Raw genomic sequence first — 19,274 nt, 5'->3', positions numbered from 1 at the left:
GCCCGCTCATGTACTTTCCACACAGAGTATTGTGGGTCCTACCTCCATCACGGTTTCTCGGCCTTGTTATGCCACCTTCTCCTCCTGCTTGGGGTCTGGGGATCAGCGCTGGGCAATATGTATTTTCTCTCATGTTACCACAGTTATCTGAGAGTGGTTTGGGCCAAACAAAAGGAGCGTTACTGCATCAATGAGATGTTCACAGCTGTACTAGCATCCGAGTCCGCTTTATGCCCACGATTACTGTGGGTGTGAGCCGAGGCTGAGGTTCTTGGCAGGGTGAAACTGCCTTGTTTGGGTGCTCTGATTTCTTTATGTGTAATATTTTCCTTGGGTTCCAGGGGCTCGAACTACGCTATTGGTGCACAAAGACTTCCCATTGCATTGTTTTACCTGTCTGGTACAAATACACTGACTGACTAGGGCAGAAATGTGGGCCGAGGCCCTTGGCAGGGTGAAACTCTGCCATGTTTGGGCACTCTGATTTCTTCCTGTGTAATACCATTTTTGAGTTCCTTGGGCTCGCCTATGCTGTGGGTGCACAAAGACTTCCCATCACAGTGTTTTGCCTGTCTGGCACAAATACACTGACTGACTAGGGCAGAAATGTGGGCCGAGGCCAAGGTCCTTGGCGGGGTGAAACTCTGCCATGTTTGGGCACTCTGATTTCTTCCTGTATAATACCATCTTTGTGCACCCACAGCATAGGCGAGCCCAAGGAACTCAAAGACTTCCCATTGTGGTGTTGAGCTATCTGACACCTACACAGAATGAATTGTGTGGGGACACATGGATTTCCCATTGCTATGTAACTTGCGCACCTTGGGTCACACAAGGTGGAGGCTGGGACCGAGCCTGACCTTGGGCCTGCTCACGTACTTCCCACACAGAGTATTGCTGCATTGTGGAGATGTGTAGAAGTGCTGGCACCTGAGTCCCCTTTATGGCCACGTTTGCTGCTCCTGACAATTTTGTGACGGAGGTGGCATGGGTTTGGAATGATGATCGTACATCAATCTATCATCAATTCTCAACACCATTGTGGGCTATCGCCCACACTTTCAAAGAGAGTCGCTGCCTGGCCCTGCCAACCCTTTGCAGTGTGTGCCTCTGGTTCCTCCTCATTCAGTACGTACTTATAAATAGACATGAGGGTGGTGTGGCTATGAAGCGGGGGTGTGGCATGAGGCCAGCTGAATGCTGTGCAGGGAAAATTTTGGGTGCGCTGTGGACGCAGGGTCGTGTGTGTGTGTGTGTGTGAGGGGGGGGGGGGGGGGGGCTTGGACAGCAATGCCAGCATGTAACCCAGGAGAAGAGGCAGCGGTGTCACCCGCAGGCAGTGATTGTCCTTGGTTGTAGGTAGTGTGGTGCTTAGCTAAAATGTGCCAGCACGTGTGCCTTGCTAATGAGGGTTTGTCCCAAGTAAATTGTTAGGGGGGTGATGCCAGACTCTTGTCCCCATTTTGGCTTATAAGGGTAGGACCTGGGAGCCTCAGATGCAGCCATGCATGCTGTCCCTGCCCTTCCCTATCTGTTTCTGTGGTGTTTCTATGACTTTCTGATGTTTTCTGGTGTTTGACAAGTCATCACCTATGCGGAGTATCGGTCCCATACAAAAATGCTCGGGTCCCCCATTGACTTCAATGGGGTTCGTTACTCAAAACGAGCTCTCAAGCATTACGAAAAGTTTCACTCGAGCAACGAGCACCCAAGCATTTTGGTGCTCGCTCATCTGTAATAATATTTTATATTCTGTATTTTATATGTTATTATACGCATACAGGTATTCATTTTACACGTGTATATATGAGAGTTTTATGGTTTGTTTTTATATTATGTGTAATTACCTATCTTTAGTTTCTAAACCCTCCCTCCCCCCTCCACCACACACACGCATACACACTATTTTATGTTTAGTGCATCACAGGGCGCGGAGCTTTCTTTCCCGATGTGTAGACTATGGTAATTGTAGTAATCATATAACACTTGGTATTTTTAACAAATTCTAGCAAGATTCTCTCTCCTTTATTCTAAATACTATTTTCTTGGCAATTCAGTCTGACCAGGCTGACTAAATGCCCTTTTACACACAACGATTATCACTCAAAATTTATCTAAATTGACGAAAATTAGCAATAATTGTTATGTGTAGACGCAGGCAGTCATACAGTATTCATTCACCTGTTGAAAGCCACAGGTTTTTAGCCGGCATAAAAACCATTGTTTGGCTTTGAAAAGACTTTCTTATCAGTGTACTGATTGTGTTTTCTTTGCATACACAAGGAGTACGACGTTAACTCTGCCATGAGAACAATGGAATTCTCCCAGCCAGGTAAGGCTAGCATAAACACATGCCCAGCTGAGTAAACATATCAGATGGACATGTAAGGGGAAATAAAGAGGTAATTAAGTAGAAGTAATTTTATACTGAAGTGTCAGTAATTTGTTCAATTGTCAGGCTGTTTAGGTGATAATCATAGCATGTAAAAGGGCCTTAACCCCTTCATTGGCAGGTTTATTATTACCATGTCATGCCTCACACTTTGACAGTTGGTAATATGGCAGGGAAATGTCCAGGGCTTGCTGCGCTTAGTATGCTGTAAAAACCCCAGAAGATTTCAGATGACAGCTCAGTGCTCTGCACATTTCAGCACTAGAGTTGTCCATGGAAGTCTTTTGTGGTTTAACTGCATGGTCAGTGCAGCAAGCCCTGGAGATTTTTCGGGCGTGCCACTAAAGGGGTTAATTGGCATATTGTTTCAGTCTCACCATGATCCCACACACTATCGTTTACATAGATAATATCTTGTTGATAAGAAAATCAACATTTCATCATCTCCATATGCAATTGAGTATGTGTATTGTTCATTGAATTGTTTTTAATTTTTTTGAATGCGTAAATTTTAACCTTAATATAAATATGTACAGATCTTACTTTTTGAATGAAATTGAAAGATAGTTCAGTTACTTCCAGTCTCTGTGGTGCAAATATACTCGCCACAATAACTGACATATCCACTCAGCTAGAGCAAATAAAAACCTGCATTTCAGCTACATAAACATTAGCTGGAATGCAAAAAATGTGCACTCCATGGATATAAATTATGTTAAAATTCCAGAAAATGGCAGGCAGATGCCTATTTTTTTGGCAGGTGAATCAAACCACTCTCCCTTTAATCACCTTATTGGACTAATTGTATGAAAGAAATTGAGTGCTTTCCATGCTGAAATTATGCTTGCTAAAGAAGGACACTACCTTTGAAATGCGTTGCACTTTCCTTTTCTTTTTATGTATCCAATAAAATGACATTCAATGTCCAGAAACTGTAAACGTGGACTCTATCTACAACACCTGCGATAATTTTAAGGCATAACTGGGATTTCTGGGGGGGTTCTTTGATATTGAGCCACAGTCCCAAATAATTGATACCCTTATATACAGATTGATTTATACTATACCCCCAGAGTGCGGAAACTTTTTATTCTCTGATTGATCTCCTTGCTTGTCTTGGGTGTTTTCCACCTGCAGAAATTCCATAAATGCTCTCCATCCTGTGGATATTCAGTAAGGATGGGGGGGGGGGGGGGGCAAACCCAGATGACAGGTGTGACAGTCCTCACTGTGGGGAAGTAGCTTTTTATGTCAGGTGAGTCACCTCCGATTTGAAATTCTGTTTTCAATACACTGTTACTTTTGGAGCGCTGCACTCACTTTAACTGATGTCAGAAGAGATGCTGAGTACGGAGGCATTAATGCTGAGAAGCAAGACTGAGTAGATGTGAGTACCTTGGAGTATTTATGGAGGAAGAACGTACACAGAAAGGCTCCTCAATAGGATCAGCAGGTGATGCTGTTATAATATCAGTTTTGGGATATCTGAGGATATGAACTTTTAATATGTGTAAATATAAAAAGGTTTAGAATGACGTGCTGCATTGAACTATAAACAACATTTTTCATGGGATAACCCCTTTTAACAGGGTTTGCATTCCTAAGGAGAATAGGAACTGTCCTAAATTCTTCTATTTGTAGATAATTTGCCTAACCATGGATTAAGATACTTGCTGAGGTCATTAACAATACTTTTGCAGCCTTTTTCAGTCTTATGTATCTGAAAAGCACATATTCTGAAGTCGTCTCAAAATTCTTTGCATCAAGGCATGGTTCACATTAGCCAATGGTTCTTGAGAGGAACAGATTTGTCTAGAACTTTGTGTGCATTTAGTTAATGAGAAAAACACCTGTGACGCTCACACTTCCAATCTAACCTCCATAAATGACACAACTTCTGTTAATTAGTTCTTTAAGAAGTCATTAACACAGAGATTTGCTTATGCTGCATTTAGATGGTATAAGTGCCGTTCAAAAAAATTGTTCAAGTGAGCAATAATGAAGGATAATTAGTCAGTCTAAACATGAGCCAATGACTGAATGATGAACAAGAATCGTTTGCTTTTCATTCATCATTACGTTTCTGCAGGCATAAAATCATCGTTGGTGCGTTCACTTATATAGAGACTGAATGATTCTTGTTTGAATGAGCCAACAATGCATTTGCCTGTCTAAACAGGCTGCATGTGTATGAACAAATTAACAGTAACGTCATTCGCTTATCCAAACAAGAATCGGTTAGTCCAAATGGAGCCTCACTTTATCTTCCTGTGCTGTGGATGTTTACTCAACATAATCAATAAAAGACAGAAATGGCACAAGTGTCTGAGTGCAGGGGTGTAACTGTAGGGGATGCAGGGGATGCGGTTGCACCCGGGCCCAGGAGCCTTAGGGGGGCCATAAGGCCTCTCTTCTCCATGTAGGAAGCCCAGTACTATGAATAAAGCATTATAATTGGGGGCCCTTTTACAGATTTTGCATTGGGGCCCAGAAGCTTCAAGTTACGCCTCTGTCTGTGTGTAATTAGTTAAGTATTAAATTGTGACTTAGATGACGACCACAATCAGACTACACTTTCTGATTTATCACTGCAGAAATCTATATACATCCAAAATTTTCATTTATTGTATCCTTTCTTGCAACTTTAAATGGAGAGAAATATTGGACTTGCAGTTATCTGTGGGGCAGATAAATTCTAGACTGACGGCAGAGATATAAAGGTAACAAGGCTTATAGTGAGCGAGAATTGGAAAGAAGAGGTCTTCCATAAGCATGTTATGCTTTTGAATTACCATTATATGAAATATATTCCTTGATACAAGGGAGAATGTTCAAAATGTGGCTTTCTTGGGCAAATATGTGTCATAGGTTCTCAAAGTGCCCACAATGTATGATATTTTGAAAGGAAGCATCATTCGCTGTGCACCAGATAACGGGTACAAGATTTAGGGAGACTCTCCTATGAATTATTCAGATTACACTTATTTTCTTCCCATTTTCAGACAAATGCTACTTTATGGGTATTTTGCACTGGCCTCAGTGCTTTCATAAAATAAATGGACAAGGTTGGGTAGTTGTCACCCAGATCGACAGATTTATGCTTAATTAAACCAGAAATGTATAAGCAGGTCTGACCTGGCATACATTTCTGTGTAGGCACACGGAGCTGCCGAGATGTGCCTAATATATGAAGAGACACGAGCTTCTTTGTGTATTAGGGGCACTGTGTGTCAGGGGAAATTATACTAAGAGCAGCATTGAAAATGCTGGTGTTAGTACATTTCCCCCTTTGTTTCTGCATCTCCTATACAAACCTATGTACCTCCATGGTTATTGTGGAAATTCTGCCCCTTTCATACTACCTTCCATCTGTCCTTTAATTACTAAGGTGGCCTTACACGGATCAACCATTGTCTGAATAGTCAATCAAAATAGTTGCTAAAATGTATCAATGGTACGAATGACTGTGTGTGTTTTTACGCAGAGCAATTGTTGTTCACTTGTTCAACTCCACGATTGCTGAATGAATTGTTGGTAGTCCTTATATGGGCTGACAAGTTAGGGGTGTGAGGTTATTTGGTAAGCGTGTATTTGAAGTTTTAACCCCTTCTCAATGCATGCTCATTGGCTGCCAAGTTTACTGGATGCACATAAATACAAGAAAGCAATCTCTGATTGAACACTTGCTTCTGGGCTTGAGGATCACTCGCACGTATTTGTGTGTTTTCAGGAACCAATGAGTGTTAACTGGGAGGGCAAAATGTTCAAAAAAAAGTGGAAGCCAATCAGCATTTGGTGGGAGGCTCACTGAGTGAATAAAAATAGGTGGTTGCATACGCTGGACATAGTATTACATGAAGTGTTTGGCACATGCTTGAATTACAGAAAGAAAATTTTAATAAACATTTTCACTCTATTAATATTTCTGTATGACCAGATATTGTGCCTGTACTATGAGTGATAACTGATGCATAATGTCTAATATAAAGGGAACCTGTTGGATCTCCTAACGGTGTGGGCTGTGTACAGTACAATATAGTGACAGACTGATTTCAGCGCTCTGTCACTTATAAGGATTAGTTTAGTGGTTTTGTAAAATTTTACTTTTGAAACTTTGCAGGGTTGCAATGGGAAGGAATCTAATGAAGCTCATGCATATTCATATATGGATGTCACCCTCCTGCTTCTCCCTCCAGATGCTGATTAGCAGGTCCTTCTGTTCACTGGCCAATCAGCAGCTGAAGGGAGGAGACTGCTGAAATCAGAGTGTCTGTCAATATACTGTACTGCCCGCAGCCCAGGCAGCGTAGGAGACTGGACAGGTCCCCCTTAATGATGGGAATGGGTTAATATTATTGTTTGCTCTGTATTAGACAAACTGCAGACAAAGTGCATCACCTTTTCTTACCTGGAAACAAAAAGAAGATACAAAATCAGCACACTATAAATGATTATTATTATAGTTCTGTGAATACATTTAGAATAAACATTATATATGTCCTTAGTTGTCATTGCAGACGTTTTCCTCATGTTTTTTGTAGGCTGCAGTGTTACATTCTGCGGTTACTGTAATCACACTGAAGATGATGCTGCAAGAAGAAAATACAACAGAATTACATTACTGTACTTAACATTCGAGTGACATAATAAAAGCTGTAGCCTAAACAATAACTGACAGTAAATAATGAAATACTAATATACAGAGCACAAGGTGTATTGGTGACCATTCACTTCTTAAAAACCCGCTGAGGCTCTTTGCATAGATCGGCAGAAAAATTCTAATTCTTTACATGTGAGTTTTAGTGCGGATTTTGGTGTGAATCCCCATGTTACATGCAGACTGACAAAGTCCAAAATTCGCAGCAGATTTTTACGTTGATGAATTAATGAACAACAATATGTTTCTAGAGCCTGTTGTGATTTTTGCATAATGGGCTTTTGATAGTATATTAAATAACAATTATAAACAATAAGAAAACACTTAGAAGGGGAGAAAGTTGTATAAAAGGCATGTGTGTGTCTGTAATATACAGTGCTGCGAAAAAGTATTTACAGGGACTGAGAGAAATGAATGATAAATATGTCTCTAGAAATAGCAGGCAGAAAGTACACAGAACACGATGGAGACACTCTCCAAACTTTGGCTTCACATCTTTGGGGTCGGATCCTGCTGATGGCTCTTCCTGATGTGCAGCCGAGGATGGATCTGGTCCGCCTTTTTTAGATCGACGACCCCTCTGAGGGTGAGGAGACAATCTCAAATGACAGGAGAAGGCATATAGGCGGACGGAAACACAGCAGGACAAGGAAGAGGAACAATCACCACGAGATCAGGGACCAGGTGTGCACCACTGTAATCACCTCTACTTTGGTGGTAAACATATCCAGTAGAGCACTTACAGATATTGAGCTTAAAGTTTTATCTAGAGTTCTGTCCTTTTGCCCATCGTGTGATTGTTCCCAGCAAGAGAAACCACGTAATCTTGTAGATATGATACCTTTTAATGGCTAACAAAAATACATGATGTAATAGGGAGCTTCCGAACCAACGCAGGGTTCTTCTTCAGGCTTAGGGCGCCACCCACTGGCGTTTTTTTTCACTTGTAATGTAAAAATCGCGATCGCGCAAGATTGATCGCGATTTTAGCTTTGCATGTCCCATAGTCCAAAGACCCCTGCAGAAAAAAAAAAAAACGCTGCGAATTTCGCAGTAAAAAAACGCTAGTGGGTGGGCACCCTTAAATGGAATAGATCTGAAGAGGCATGAATATTTATACACACTTATAACATACATACTTATGACAAGGCACAGATATGGATGTGATTGATTTGCACTTAAAAGGAATTCTGCAAAGGCAAACAAACTTTTTTTGTCTAGGCACTGATGGCGGAGTGAAAGTTTTATGGTCCCTAAATTACTGTTGGGGGGGGGGGAGGGGCATCAGGCTAGAAATGCTACAAGAGGTACACAAACATTTTAAACTAAGCACTGATAAGGGAGTGAAAGTTTATGGTCCCTGAATTTCTGTTGATGGGGGTCTTATCTGTGCAATAAATGTTTCACACTTCCCATTCACGCATAAATCCTGGGGAATAATTTAACCCAGCATTCAGCGTGTCAAAGGTTGTTATCAATTTATACTCTCAAATTCTTCTGTGGTTTTGCGACTTGAAACCACCCTTCAATATCAAAACTCTCATATCTCCTATGTCTGTGATGGCGAACCTATGACACGCGTGTCAGCACTGACACGCGTGGCCATAGTCGCTGACACACGGCCGCTGTCGGCCGCTCACCCCGTTGGTGAATACCAGCAGGGGCCGCCGCGGCTCCTCTTCTGGTATTCACTAACCAGCGCTGATTCCGGCGCACACTGTGATGTCAGTGTGCAGCTAGGATCCTCCTCCCCCCGTCCCCCAAAGTCTCCTACCTGTTGGTTCCGCGGGAGGGTCCGGGGGAGGAGGCGTCCTGCAACACACTGACGTCACAGTGTGTGCCGAAGATCATCACTGCTGGAGGGTGCGGAGGCCAGCGGAGGAGCGGAGCTTTCAGGACGTGGATGGGGTGAGTACGCAGGTCTCGGGGGCCACTGTCGCTGCTGGGGGGGGGGTCCACTGTGGGGAGTCACTGTCGCTGCTGGGGGGTCCGCTGTCGCTGCTGGGGGGTCCACAGTCGCTGCTGGGCGGTCCGCTGTGGGGGCCACTGTCGCTGCTGGGGGAGTCTGCTGACGCTGCTGGGGGGTCTGCTGTCGCTGCTGGGGGGGTCCGCTGTGTGGGGTGACTGCCGCTGCTGGAGGGTCCACTGTCGCTGCTGGGGGTCCACTGTGGGGGTCCGCTGTGGGGGCCACTGTCGCTGCTGGGGGGGTCTGCTGTCGCTGCTGGGGGGGGGGTCTGCTGTCGCTGCTGGGGGGGCCTCTGTCGCTGCTGGGGGGCCCTGTCACCGCTGGAGGCTGCTGTGGGGAGGCACTGTCACTGCTGGGGGTCATCATTACTAAGATGAGTGAGGGGGAGGCTGGGAGAGGCGAGGGCCTGTGCTATGGGTGTTTTAGGTTTACTAAATACAGTTATATATTACAATTATACTTTTTCTGTTATTTAAACTATAAATATCGCAAATTTATGGATTTTTTCTCGAAGTGACACACCGCCCGAGTTATGCTCGGTTTTTTGGCGAATTTTGGCACACCAAGCTCAAAAGGTTGCCCATCACTGTCCTATGTCATGTCCATGGTTAGAAAAGTGCTCAGCCGGTGGCCAAGCCTGCAGAGTGTGAGGACGCACTGAAACGTGGCTCCGGAGCCATAGAGGCTTTTTAGGCATCTTTTGGCGTTTTACAGCCAGCAAGTGCTTCCCACACTAAGAGAAAGAACCTTCCTGCAGTGTGAGGATCATTTAAAGTGGTTTCCCCACGAAATCGGGACATCGGGAGTCTCGGTGCGCTGAGCCGGCGCGGAGCCCTGCACAGGAGTGGGGGAGAGGAGAGAGAGCGGTGCGCACAGAGGAGCCTCTAAAGAACTGTTTCCCTGTAGCGGAGGATCCCCGGTGAACTTCTACCGGCAGCGTTAGCGGAGGGGAGCTGAGGAGAGCCAGGAGAACAAGAACGGCTCACAGGACGCTTCCCCTGACAGCCCCACGAGCGGGAGCCGCGGCAACAGGCAGGAGGGATCCTCGGTGAGCTCCTACTGGCAGCGCTAGCGGTGGGGAGCTGAGGAGAGCCAGGAGAACAAGAACGGCTCACAGGACGCTTCCCCTGACAGCCCCACGAGCGGGAGCCGCGGCAACAAGCAGGAGGGATCCTCGGTGAGCTCCTACTGGCAGCGCTAGCGGTGGGGAGCTGAGGAGAGCCAGGAGAACAAGAACAGCTCACAGGACGCTTCCCCTGACAGCCCCACGAGCGGGAGCCGCGGCAACAAGCGGGAGGGATCCCCGGTGAGCTCCTACCGGCAGCGCCAGCGGAGAGGAGCTGAGGAGAGCCCGGGGAACAAGTACGGCTCACAGGACGCTTCCCCTGTCAGCCCCACGTGCGGGAGCCGCAGCAACAGGCAGGAAGGAGAGACAACAACGATCACAAAAGCAGTGAGTACCGGAGACCCTGATAAGCCTCCCCACACACTAGGCAATCTCTCCAGGGCTAAGGGAACGTTCATTTTAACCCGAACGTCAGCTCCCCGCCAGCAAACCCGTTTCCCGCCAGAATCTCCCGCCATCCAGCCCCCCCCCCCCTTCCATTTTCCCCCACCGTGTCTGCGGCCATTAGAGAGAGCAGAAGCTCTAACCTAAAGGAACTGTCAGCCTAAACGGCACAAATTTCAGCAAAGCAAAGTCTGCTTAAAGGGCACTGCCCTAATTTTTTCGGAGCTGGTTCACCCAGCTCCATAACCCTTTCAATTTTTGAAGTCTTCAGACGCATGTGGGCTAGCACTACAACCCACTAAACAATTTTTCATCACTAACAAGCAAATAGCTTACAAGCATACAGAAAAGAAGAAACCCCTCCAAAAGCATAGTTCAAACTTTCTACAGAGCTGTAACACACAGATCTGCAACAAATTTTTTAGGACTATAGAAATAAGTCTGCCAAAACCGCAAAATTTAATTTTTCACCTGTCGTCTTGTAACACCATCCTTCCATGGGCTGAAACTTGCCCACAAAGATGACAGGCTGAATTCTAACCAGTGTGGAGGAAGTTGCACCTTGACCTGACCCTTAAAGCCGGGCATAATAAAATACAGCTGATTCCCGGGATCTTTCTGACCGTCAAACAAACTCCAATAAACCTCCCACAATCGCACAAAATGGTGAAGGGTAGCAGAGATCGCAGCAGCGATCCACCAAATACACCAAGAGGACAAAAAAATCAAGTGGACATGCAGAAATTTCTAAAAAAGAAAAGCTTACAATCTCCAAGCACCTCTGCAAAATCGCTTCCCTCACAAAACACCTCTGACCAAGCAACCCCAGACTCAGAGCTGGATAGCGATATGGAAGAAGAGGAGTGTGACCTCAGTGCCCAAATATCCAAATCTTTCCTTCAAAAAGCACTTCTGAAAGTCACCCAACCAATAATGTCTGAACTGGCGGACATAAAAACCGAGTTACAACAAATGGGCCACAGAGTGGAGGACCTGGAAGGTTCATGCTCAACCATCATAGAACACGCAAAAGCCACCACGCAAGTAGTGGGGGTCCACCGCTCATACCTTGATCGAGCGCTTACTTTAATCGAAGATCAAGAAAACCGTAGCAGGCGCTGCAACATCCGGATAAAAGGTCTACCGGAATCCTGGGCAGCAGAATCCTTACGCAAAGTGGCTGAAGAGATTTTTACTGACTTTCTGGGAGAAGAGAGGGCCACTCACATCCAAATCGAAAGAATACACAGAGCAATTAGACCCAAACCAAAAAACGGAGACCCGCCAAGGGATGTAATTTGCGGCCTGCTTTCCTTCACAGACACAAGTGCAATTTTAAATGCCGCAAGAACCCGCCAGACATTTAAATACAACGATGCGACACTGTTATTCTTCCAAGACATCGCGCCTTCTACTCTGGCAAAAAGACGGATACTACGTCCGCTTCTTGAAGCTCTGAAATCAAAAGGAATTCAATACTCCTGGCTGTTTCCATTTGGCCTAGCAATCAATGATGCAGGACACAGATTGACGGTCAGAACCCCGGAAGATCTCGAGGCGATTTGGCAACAACTGAAAATAGATCCAATAGATATACCCTCCTGGATGCCGACACAATACGATCTTACTATGCCCCCGCTTCCGGAGGTGGAGCCTTGGAAGTTAACAACAAAGCTCAAATCACCCAGAAGCAAAAAAATATGGGGCAAAAACCTCATCCTAAGTCAATTTAAGAGACTTTTCTTTGTTGTTGGAGTGGTGATGGCCTCCCAGATGAGTGGCGCTGTGGACCAATGAGAGTGAGACTCAGACACGATACTCTTGCTTTCTGAGTATTAAACGGCCTACTTCACACTGCCTTCTTCACCAGTAGCGTTATGGAAAAAGAGACGCTGGTGGGCTTCTTCTCGCACGATTCAAGTATGCACGAAGGAGTTATTATGCTTCCCTCCCTGCGCGCTTCCAGACCGGCATAAGAAGAGGGCATTAGCACCGGACGTTAAAGCAAAGTGTTTTAAATGAAATCTGTGCTGGTGGAAGTATTTTAGCCCTAAATGATTGGGATTGTGCATGGGGGGGACCGAGCTGGAGGAGTGGGTCCTGGGGCTGGGTGGGGCCTGGGGGTCGTACGGGGGTCGGCCCGCTGGGTCCCCTCCCCGCCCGGGGATCACAGCGCGAGAGCTATTTGATCAAGCTGGTCCACCTGAGTTCTCTAGTTATAAGAAGTTCCTAGGCAGAATGTGTCATGTGGGCAACGAAGGATACAATTGCACTAATTATTGTTTTGAGTTAACGTGCTTTTTTTTTTCTCCTTCTACCTCTCATCTCGTTCACTTTCTGCTGCTCCGACTAGCCTCTCTCCATATCCAGGTTGAGCCAAAACACCAGGACTTTGCCAGTGGAGGGAGGTGCCCGCCCAGAGGGCGGAGAAAAATTCCCCAGACGGCACAGGCGGCACCGAGAATAACATCTGACCACGTGTCATCAGGGGAGGCCACACATGTGAGTGAACCTACCACACACAGAACTCCAACATTCGCCCTTATTCAAGGGCAACACCGAGATGAGAAAGACACCGACAGCAGAGACCCGCAGGGGAAGGTTGTCGGGGTGCTTCTGATCCACACAAAACAACCACAGACCATACAATAGTAGACTGGACACATATACCCCAGTCAAGAACCCAAAGTTAATTGCAGATCTTCTGCTAACAGTTTAACCCGCTTTTCCCTCCACCTTCACTTTCCGCGCAAATCTATACGTATACAGAACCCAGAAATATGTCTGCAAGACATCATGATAACGCTGATACCTCACAACACAAACAGAAAATACAACAGAAAAACCCCATACCCCCCCAAACAGGTAGCACAACATTCACCACCTTCAACGCTAAAGGTTTAAACTCCCCTAACAAAAGACACCATTTGATATGGCTATTAAGGAAAAATAAAACCAAAATCGCATTCCTCCAAGAGACCCATTTTAAAAGTAACAAGATTCCAACCCTCCCAAAAAACTATTTTAAACAATGGTTCCACAGCTGCAATCCCTCCTCAGCCTCTAAGGGAGTCACTATTGCTATCCACAAAGATCTCCCCTTTCAGTGTGAAAAACAACTAACAGATACAGAGGGACGCTTTATATTCGTTAAAGGCAAAATAAGAGGAGTCCCATACACCCTAGCTAACATCTATGGGCCCAATACGAACCAATCTAAGTGGCTCGCGGATACTCTGCAAACACTGAGAGCTTTTGCGGCGGGCCAAGTGATTCTGGGCGGGGATCTAAATGTGACATTAAACCCATTGCTAGACACCTCGAGGGGCAAGTCCCAGGTCTCGCAGAGGGCGCTGAAAAAAATTCATTTAGCCTTGCAGGAACTAAATATAACTGACTCTTGGAGATATAGACACCCAGGGGAAAAAGATTTTACATTTTACTCGCACATACACGCCTCACACCAGAGACTCGATTACATTTTTGTGTCAAACAATCTACTAAAAGCAATACACAGCTCCCAAATAGATTGCATAACAATTTCAGATCACGCCCCAATGCACACGAGTTTAAATATATTTTCGAACAACCTGGGGGAATGGAGATGGTCCTTGAACGAGTCGATACTAAGAGAAGAGGAATACAAACAAGAGCTGATAAAAAATCTCTCTGAATTTTTTGAAATTAATTCAAAAGACAACACAAATGCTCCCTTGATATGGGAAACGCACAAGGCTTTCGTAAGAGGCCTATTCATTTCCCTGGGTTCGAAACTTAAGAAACAGAAACAAAAGAAAATAGATGATCTCTTAACAAAAATTGCAGTCTTAGAGCGAAAAAGAAAAATAGCACTTGTAGAAAAGGCACAAACCGAACTAAATTCCCTCAGAGATCAATTAAGGTCAATCCTTGACAAAAAGTTCACTAAATCCTCTATAAATTACAAACAAAAGATCTATGCACACGGAGACAAGGGTGGAAAGCTGATGTCAACCCTCATCAAAAAAGCTAGGGAAAAAACCCATATCAAAGAAATTAAAAAAGCCTCGGGAGGGAAAGCTACATCATCTAAAGATATAGCGACAGAATTCCATAACTACTACACAAATTTATACAACATTGAAGGCAAACTCACACAAATAGAGCTTGAAAGAAAACACAAGAACATGGAGATATTCCTTAAAAAGCTCACTCTCCCCAAAATTAACTCAGAAGAAGCCACAGATCTACTGACCCCTGTGAATCAAGAAGAATTGACAGAAGTAATAAATAGCTTTCCTAACGGCAAGAGCCCGGGCCCCGATGGCCTCACTACAGGCTACTATAAAACACTACTACAAAGTCTGGAACCCCATCTTAGAACTACGTTAAATGCAATTATGAACGGAGCCACATTTCCCACACAAACACAGGAAGCCCACATCGCCTTAATACATAAAGAAGGCAAAGACCCAACCCTATGTAACAATTATCGCCCAATCTCTCTACTGAATGTAGATATAAAAATCTGGGCAAAAATAATTGCTAATCGCCTGAGCAGAATTATACCCAAACTGGTCTCTGATGAACAGTCAGGATTTGTTAAAGGTAGAGAGGGAAAGGACAACGCCGCCATACTCCTGCATTCGATACAATATGCTAAGAAAAAGAACATCCCCCTAATTTTCCTAGGGATCGATGCTGAAAAAGCATTTGATAGAGTTAACTGGGCATTCATGAGAGCGACTCTAGACAAATTTAATTTCCCTCGCCAACTAACCGACGCTATCTTCTCCCTCTATGCAAAACCCTACGCCAGAATAAAAATTAATGATACCCTATCCCAACCATTTAATATAACAAACGGTACGCGCCAGGGATGCCCACTTTCCCCCACACTATTCATCCTTACACTGGAAATTCTCCTCCAGGCGGTTAGACAATCCCCAGATATTCGAGGCTTGGAGGTTGGAGGGGATTGTATACAATCTGCTGCATTCGCAGATGATGTGCTATTCCTGATCACAAATCCGGCACAGGGTCTCAATAGCTTAAATCTCCTGCTAGATGAATATGGCAGCTTCTCTAACCTAAAAGTGAATATAAATAAATCGGTAATACTTAATATTTCGCTGCCCCCCCACAGGGCAGAAGAAGTGAAGAGATCATCCCCGTTTATATGGGCAGATCATTCATTAGACTATTTAGGTATCAAAATTACAAATAACCTATCCAAACTTTATGAGATGAACTTGGGACCGTTAATAACAGAAATCTCATCACTGCTTACCGCATACAACTTTCCCATAATTTCTTGGTTTGGGAGGAAAAACCTCATTAAAACATACATTCTACCTAAAATCCTATACAAATTACAAATGTTACCAATACACATACCCAAATCCTTTTTTAAGAAAATCAACTCACAATTTTCACGTTTCTTCTGGAAATACAAACGCCCGCGTCTGGCATACTCTTTAATGTCTAGAAGAAGACAACACGGAGGAGTGGGCCTCCCTAACATATTGGAATACTACAAGGCAATAAACCTTAACAGATGGCTAGGAATGGTAGCCCCGACCAAAAGCCATAAATTAAGAACAATCGCACAACAAACCTATGGCAACAACCTTATAAGAGATCTGTGGCTTCCCTGCCCCAAAACATACAGAGCCAAAGATTTTAGTATCCTGCTGAGGGGTATCTGCGAGACCTGGGACGCCTTATCCCACAAGTTGGCCCCCCTGCCATCACCATACACACCCTTAAGCCTGCTCCCCAACATCATCAAAAACCCTAAGACCTGGATCCCAGAGAACCTCTGGAACATTTTTGAAGAAAACACAATTCAGGATTTTCAAAACATTATGCACGAGGAACCCACCACTATTATTAACGCCCTAGGCTCACAAAAGAAACTACAAAATCTCCATATTACGCACATTGCGAACACAATCGCTACATTTAAAAAAGATTACCCCTCCACAAGGCCAACTACGGAATTTGAAAGGTTAATAAAATCACAAAATACAGAATCCAGGAAAATTTCCTCTCTAGCCAAAAATTTTGCAACACCTCACACATTAGGCAGACCATCGTATATTTCCTCGTGGGAAAAGGAGCTGGACATTAAGTTATCGGAAGCAGAAATCAAAACGATATTTAAAGCTTCTTATGGCGTCTCCCCATGCGTTCGCCTCCAAGAAAACAGCTACAAACTATTGTCCAGATGGTATAAAACCCCCGAGTGGTTGTATAACTACAAACTTGCGGATTCAAACAGGTGCTGGAGATGCCAGGAGGAGTTGGGATCTTATTTACACATCTGGTGGAATTGCAAAATAATCAAACCCTTTTGGTCAGAGATTGAAACGAAATGCATAGAATTCTGGGAAAAGCTATTGTCTTAACTCCAGACACGATAATTTTAAATAAACCTAACAAGTCATTCAATCCCCTAAAGGACAAACTAGCCGCATTTATGGTGGCGGCAGCTAAAGCATTAATCCCCCTCCACTGGAAAAGCCCAGCACCTCCCTCCATTACGATATGGAAAACAAAGCTTAACCAGATATACCAGTTTGAGGAGATCCTTAGCTGGACAAACTCGACATACCCAATATTCTTGACAGTATGGTCGCCTTGGGTGGACTCTTGCTCTAGTACCACATCCCAAAGCTGATTCTCCGGAGCGGACCCCTCTAAACTCGAGGCGAGCAGCTCCACCGGAGTCTCTATAATATTCTCTCCAGTTAATACAACCTGAAAGGAGACCAGACTGCGCTGGAGCGGAGCCATACCCAAGTAGCGAACAAGTAAAGACACTAGCTGGAAATAATCCACCTCATACAACAAACTCAACCCCCAAATGCCATACACTAGAACAATTATCTCACACCAGCACTGAGCCATGGCATCCCATCAGACTTGAGACATGACTGATCGACCCCCTTCCGTCTGCAAGACCACAGAGCCTCAGGGTGCTTGGAGAGCTGCCAATTGAGAGTTATCGGAAGGACGTCGCTAGGGCGCTCGCGTCCCTGCACCCCCCGGTGGGGTCGTGACCGCCCGTACACAGGCGACTAAACCTGAAATTCGCCTCAGGGACTTAAGAGATATGGGAAATAACATTGTGATCCACAATTTGATTAAGTAGGTATCGCGTGGGAAATAACAGTTTATGTACCACGTCCACCTAAGTGGCGTCAAGCGAAAAACTAAAGATTGAAATCTGAATACGGAGATTTGAGACCACCCCCCCTCGCCCCGCCTCCTCCCCCTCCCCCTGCTCCCCCATCCCCCCTCCCCGTTTTTCCCACCCTAGCCTTTAAGTTGTACCCTACAGATAAGTTGCAAAGTTTTGATAAGTATAGGTACTTGAATGCGATAACCTATGCCCACTCTGGCCAGATAAAAAAAAAAGCCTTCGAGCCGGATGTCTGACCAGGCTGGGCAGTTCAGATACAGGTCAGTTTGATATAATGTTATGATGGAAACACTCGCATACAATTTTGTAAGAAACTCTTTGTACTCCAATGTTATTGAAGTTTAGACAAACAGTTAGTACTTATGTAAGATTGAATACCATGTATGAAAAACTCTTTCAATAAAAAGTGAATTAACAAAAAAAAAGAAAAGTGCTCAGCCACAGCTAATTCTCTTTTTCTGTGTTTAATCGTGTGGCGATGAGATCTCATCCTCGCTTTCAGAAGACTAAGACTGAAAGAATTCTTTCATGATGAAGAGGACACAGGACTTTCGAGCACACAAACACAGGAGAAACTTGGGGCCAAAAAGAAGTCTGATTGCCTCCTCCTGGCCGCAATCCCACTTTGGACAAATACATAGACTCCTTTAGGCATGTGGTGCAATCCACCATACTGGACAAGCATGGAAGTGAAACATTTAATATCAATATGCAGGAAAGAAGGGCCATCTATGCACTTAAGAGCAACAAGGACATCACCATTGAGCCTGCGAATAAGGGTGGTGCTATAGTCCTCATGAATACATCGGACTACAAGAAAGAAGCAGACAGACAGCTGACAGACACCAGATACTACACCAAACTGAATCAAGACCCCACTCAGAAATATGTAAGGAAATTGAGAAGGGTCATCAGAAGTCTGTCTGTGGGCTCCACAAAACTTCTGCACTTGATACCGGGGAACCCCAAGGTTGGAACATTCTACATGCTTCCAAAACTACACAAAGATGGCCGATTATCTCAGGTGGGGGGACCCTCACTGAAGGAATCTCAGGATAGGTGGAAGGCATCCTCAAACCACTGGTGAGAAACACAACCAGCTACATGCAAGACACCACAGACCTACTGAACAAACTGTCAACCGTAGGTTCCCTCCCCAATGGCGCCATCCTGGCCACTATGGATGTGGAATCCTTGTATTCCAACATCCCACGCAAGGATGGACTGACTGCCTGCCAGGCGCACCTTGAGGCCAATGTGGTTGCCTCTGATGCAGTGCTACAACTCACAAGATTCATCCTCACACACAATTATTTCTCCTTTGGCAAAGAGATATTCCTGCAACTCACCAGGACTGCCATGGGCAGCAAAATGGCACCGCAATATGCCAACTTTTTAATGGCAAACTGGAGAGTGACTTTCTGGCCTCCTGCCCCAGCAAACCATTGGCCTACTTCTGCTACATTGATGACATCATGATCATCTGGACCCACACCGAACAAGAATTAATAAAATTCCATGAGAGATTCAATGCATTCCATCCCACCATAAACCTGACATTAA

At 44.8% G+C, this 19,274-nt stretch overlaps 2 protein-coding genes across 4 annotated transcripts in view; both read right to left on the bottom strand.

Annotated features, from left to right (window-relative positions):
* Positions 1 to 19,274, bottom strand: part of LOC136621574 (complement factor H-like) — a 1,208,893-nt gene that overhangs the window by 456,449 nt on the left and 733,170 nt on the right. The window lies entirely within an intron of this gene.
* The window catches only part of LOC136621576 (coagulation factor XIII B chain-like), a 146,765-nt gene continuing 131,722 nt past the window's right edge, over positions 4,232 to 19,274 (bottom strand). The window contains exon 11 of one of the 3 annotated variants that reach the window (XM_066597147.1): positions 4,232 to 6,981. In XM_066597147.1, the coding sequence (XP_066453244.1) occupies positions 6,965 to 6,981 (17 nt within the window). In that variant the 3' untranslated portion in view covers positions 4,232 to 6,964. The remainder of the gene's footprint in view (positions 6,982 to 19,274) is intronic. The other 2 variants (XM_066597146.1, XM_066597148.1) reach the window with 2 other exon arrangements.

Source organism: Eleutherodactylus coqui, chromosome 3, assembly GCF_035609145.1.
Source record: "Eleutherodactylus coqui strain aEleCoq1 chromosome 3, aEleCoq1.hap1, whole genome shotgun sequence".
Taxonomy (NCBI): domain Eukaryota; kingdom Metazoa; phylum Chordata; class Amphibia; order Anura; family Eleutherodactylidae; genus Eleutherodactylus; species Eleutherodactylus coqui.
Note: the sequence above shows the minus strand (reverse complement) of the source record. Positions and strands in the feature narration are given on the sequence as shown.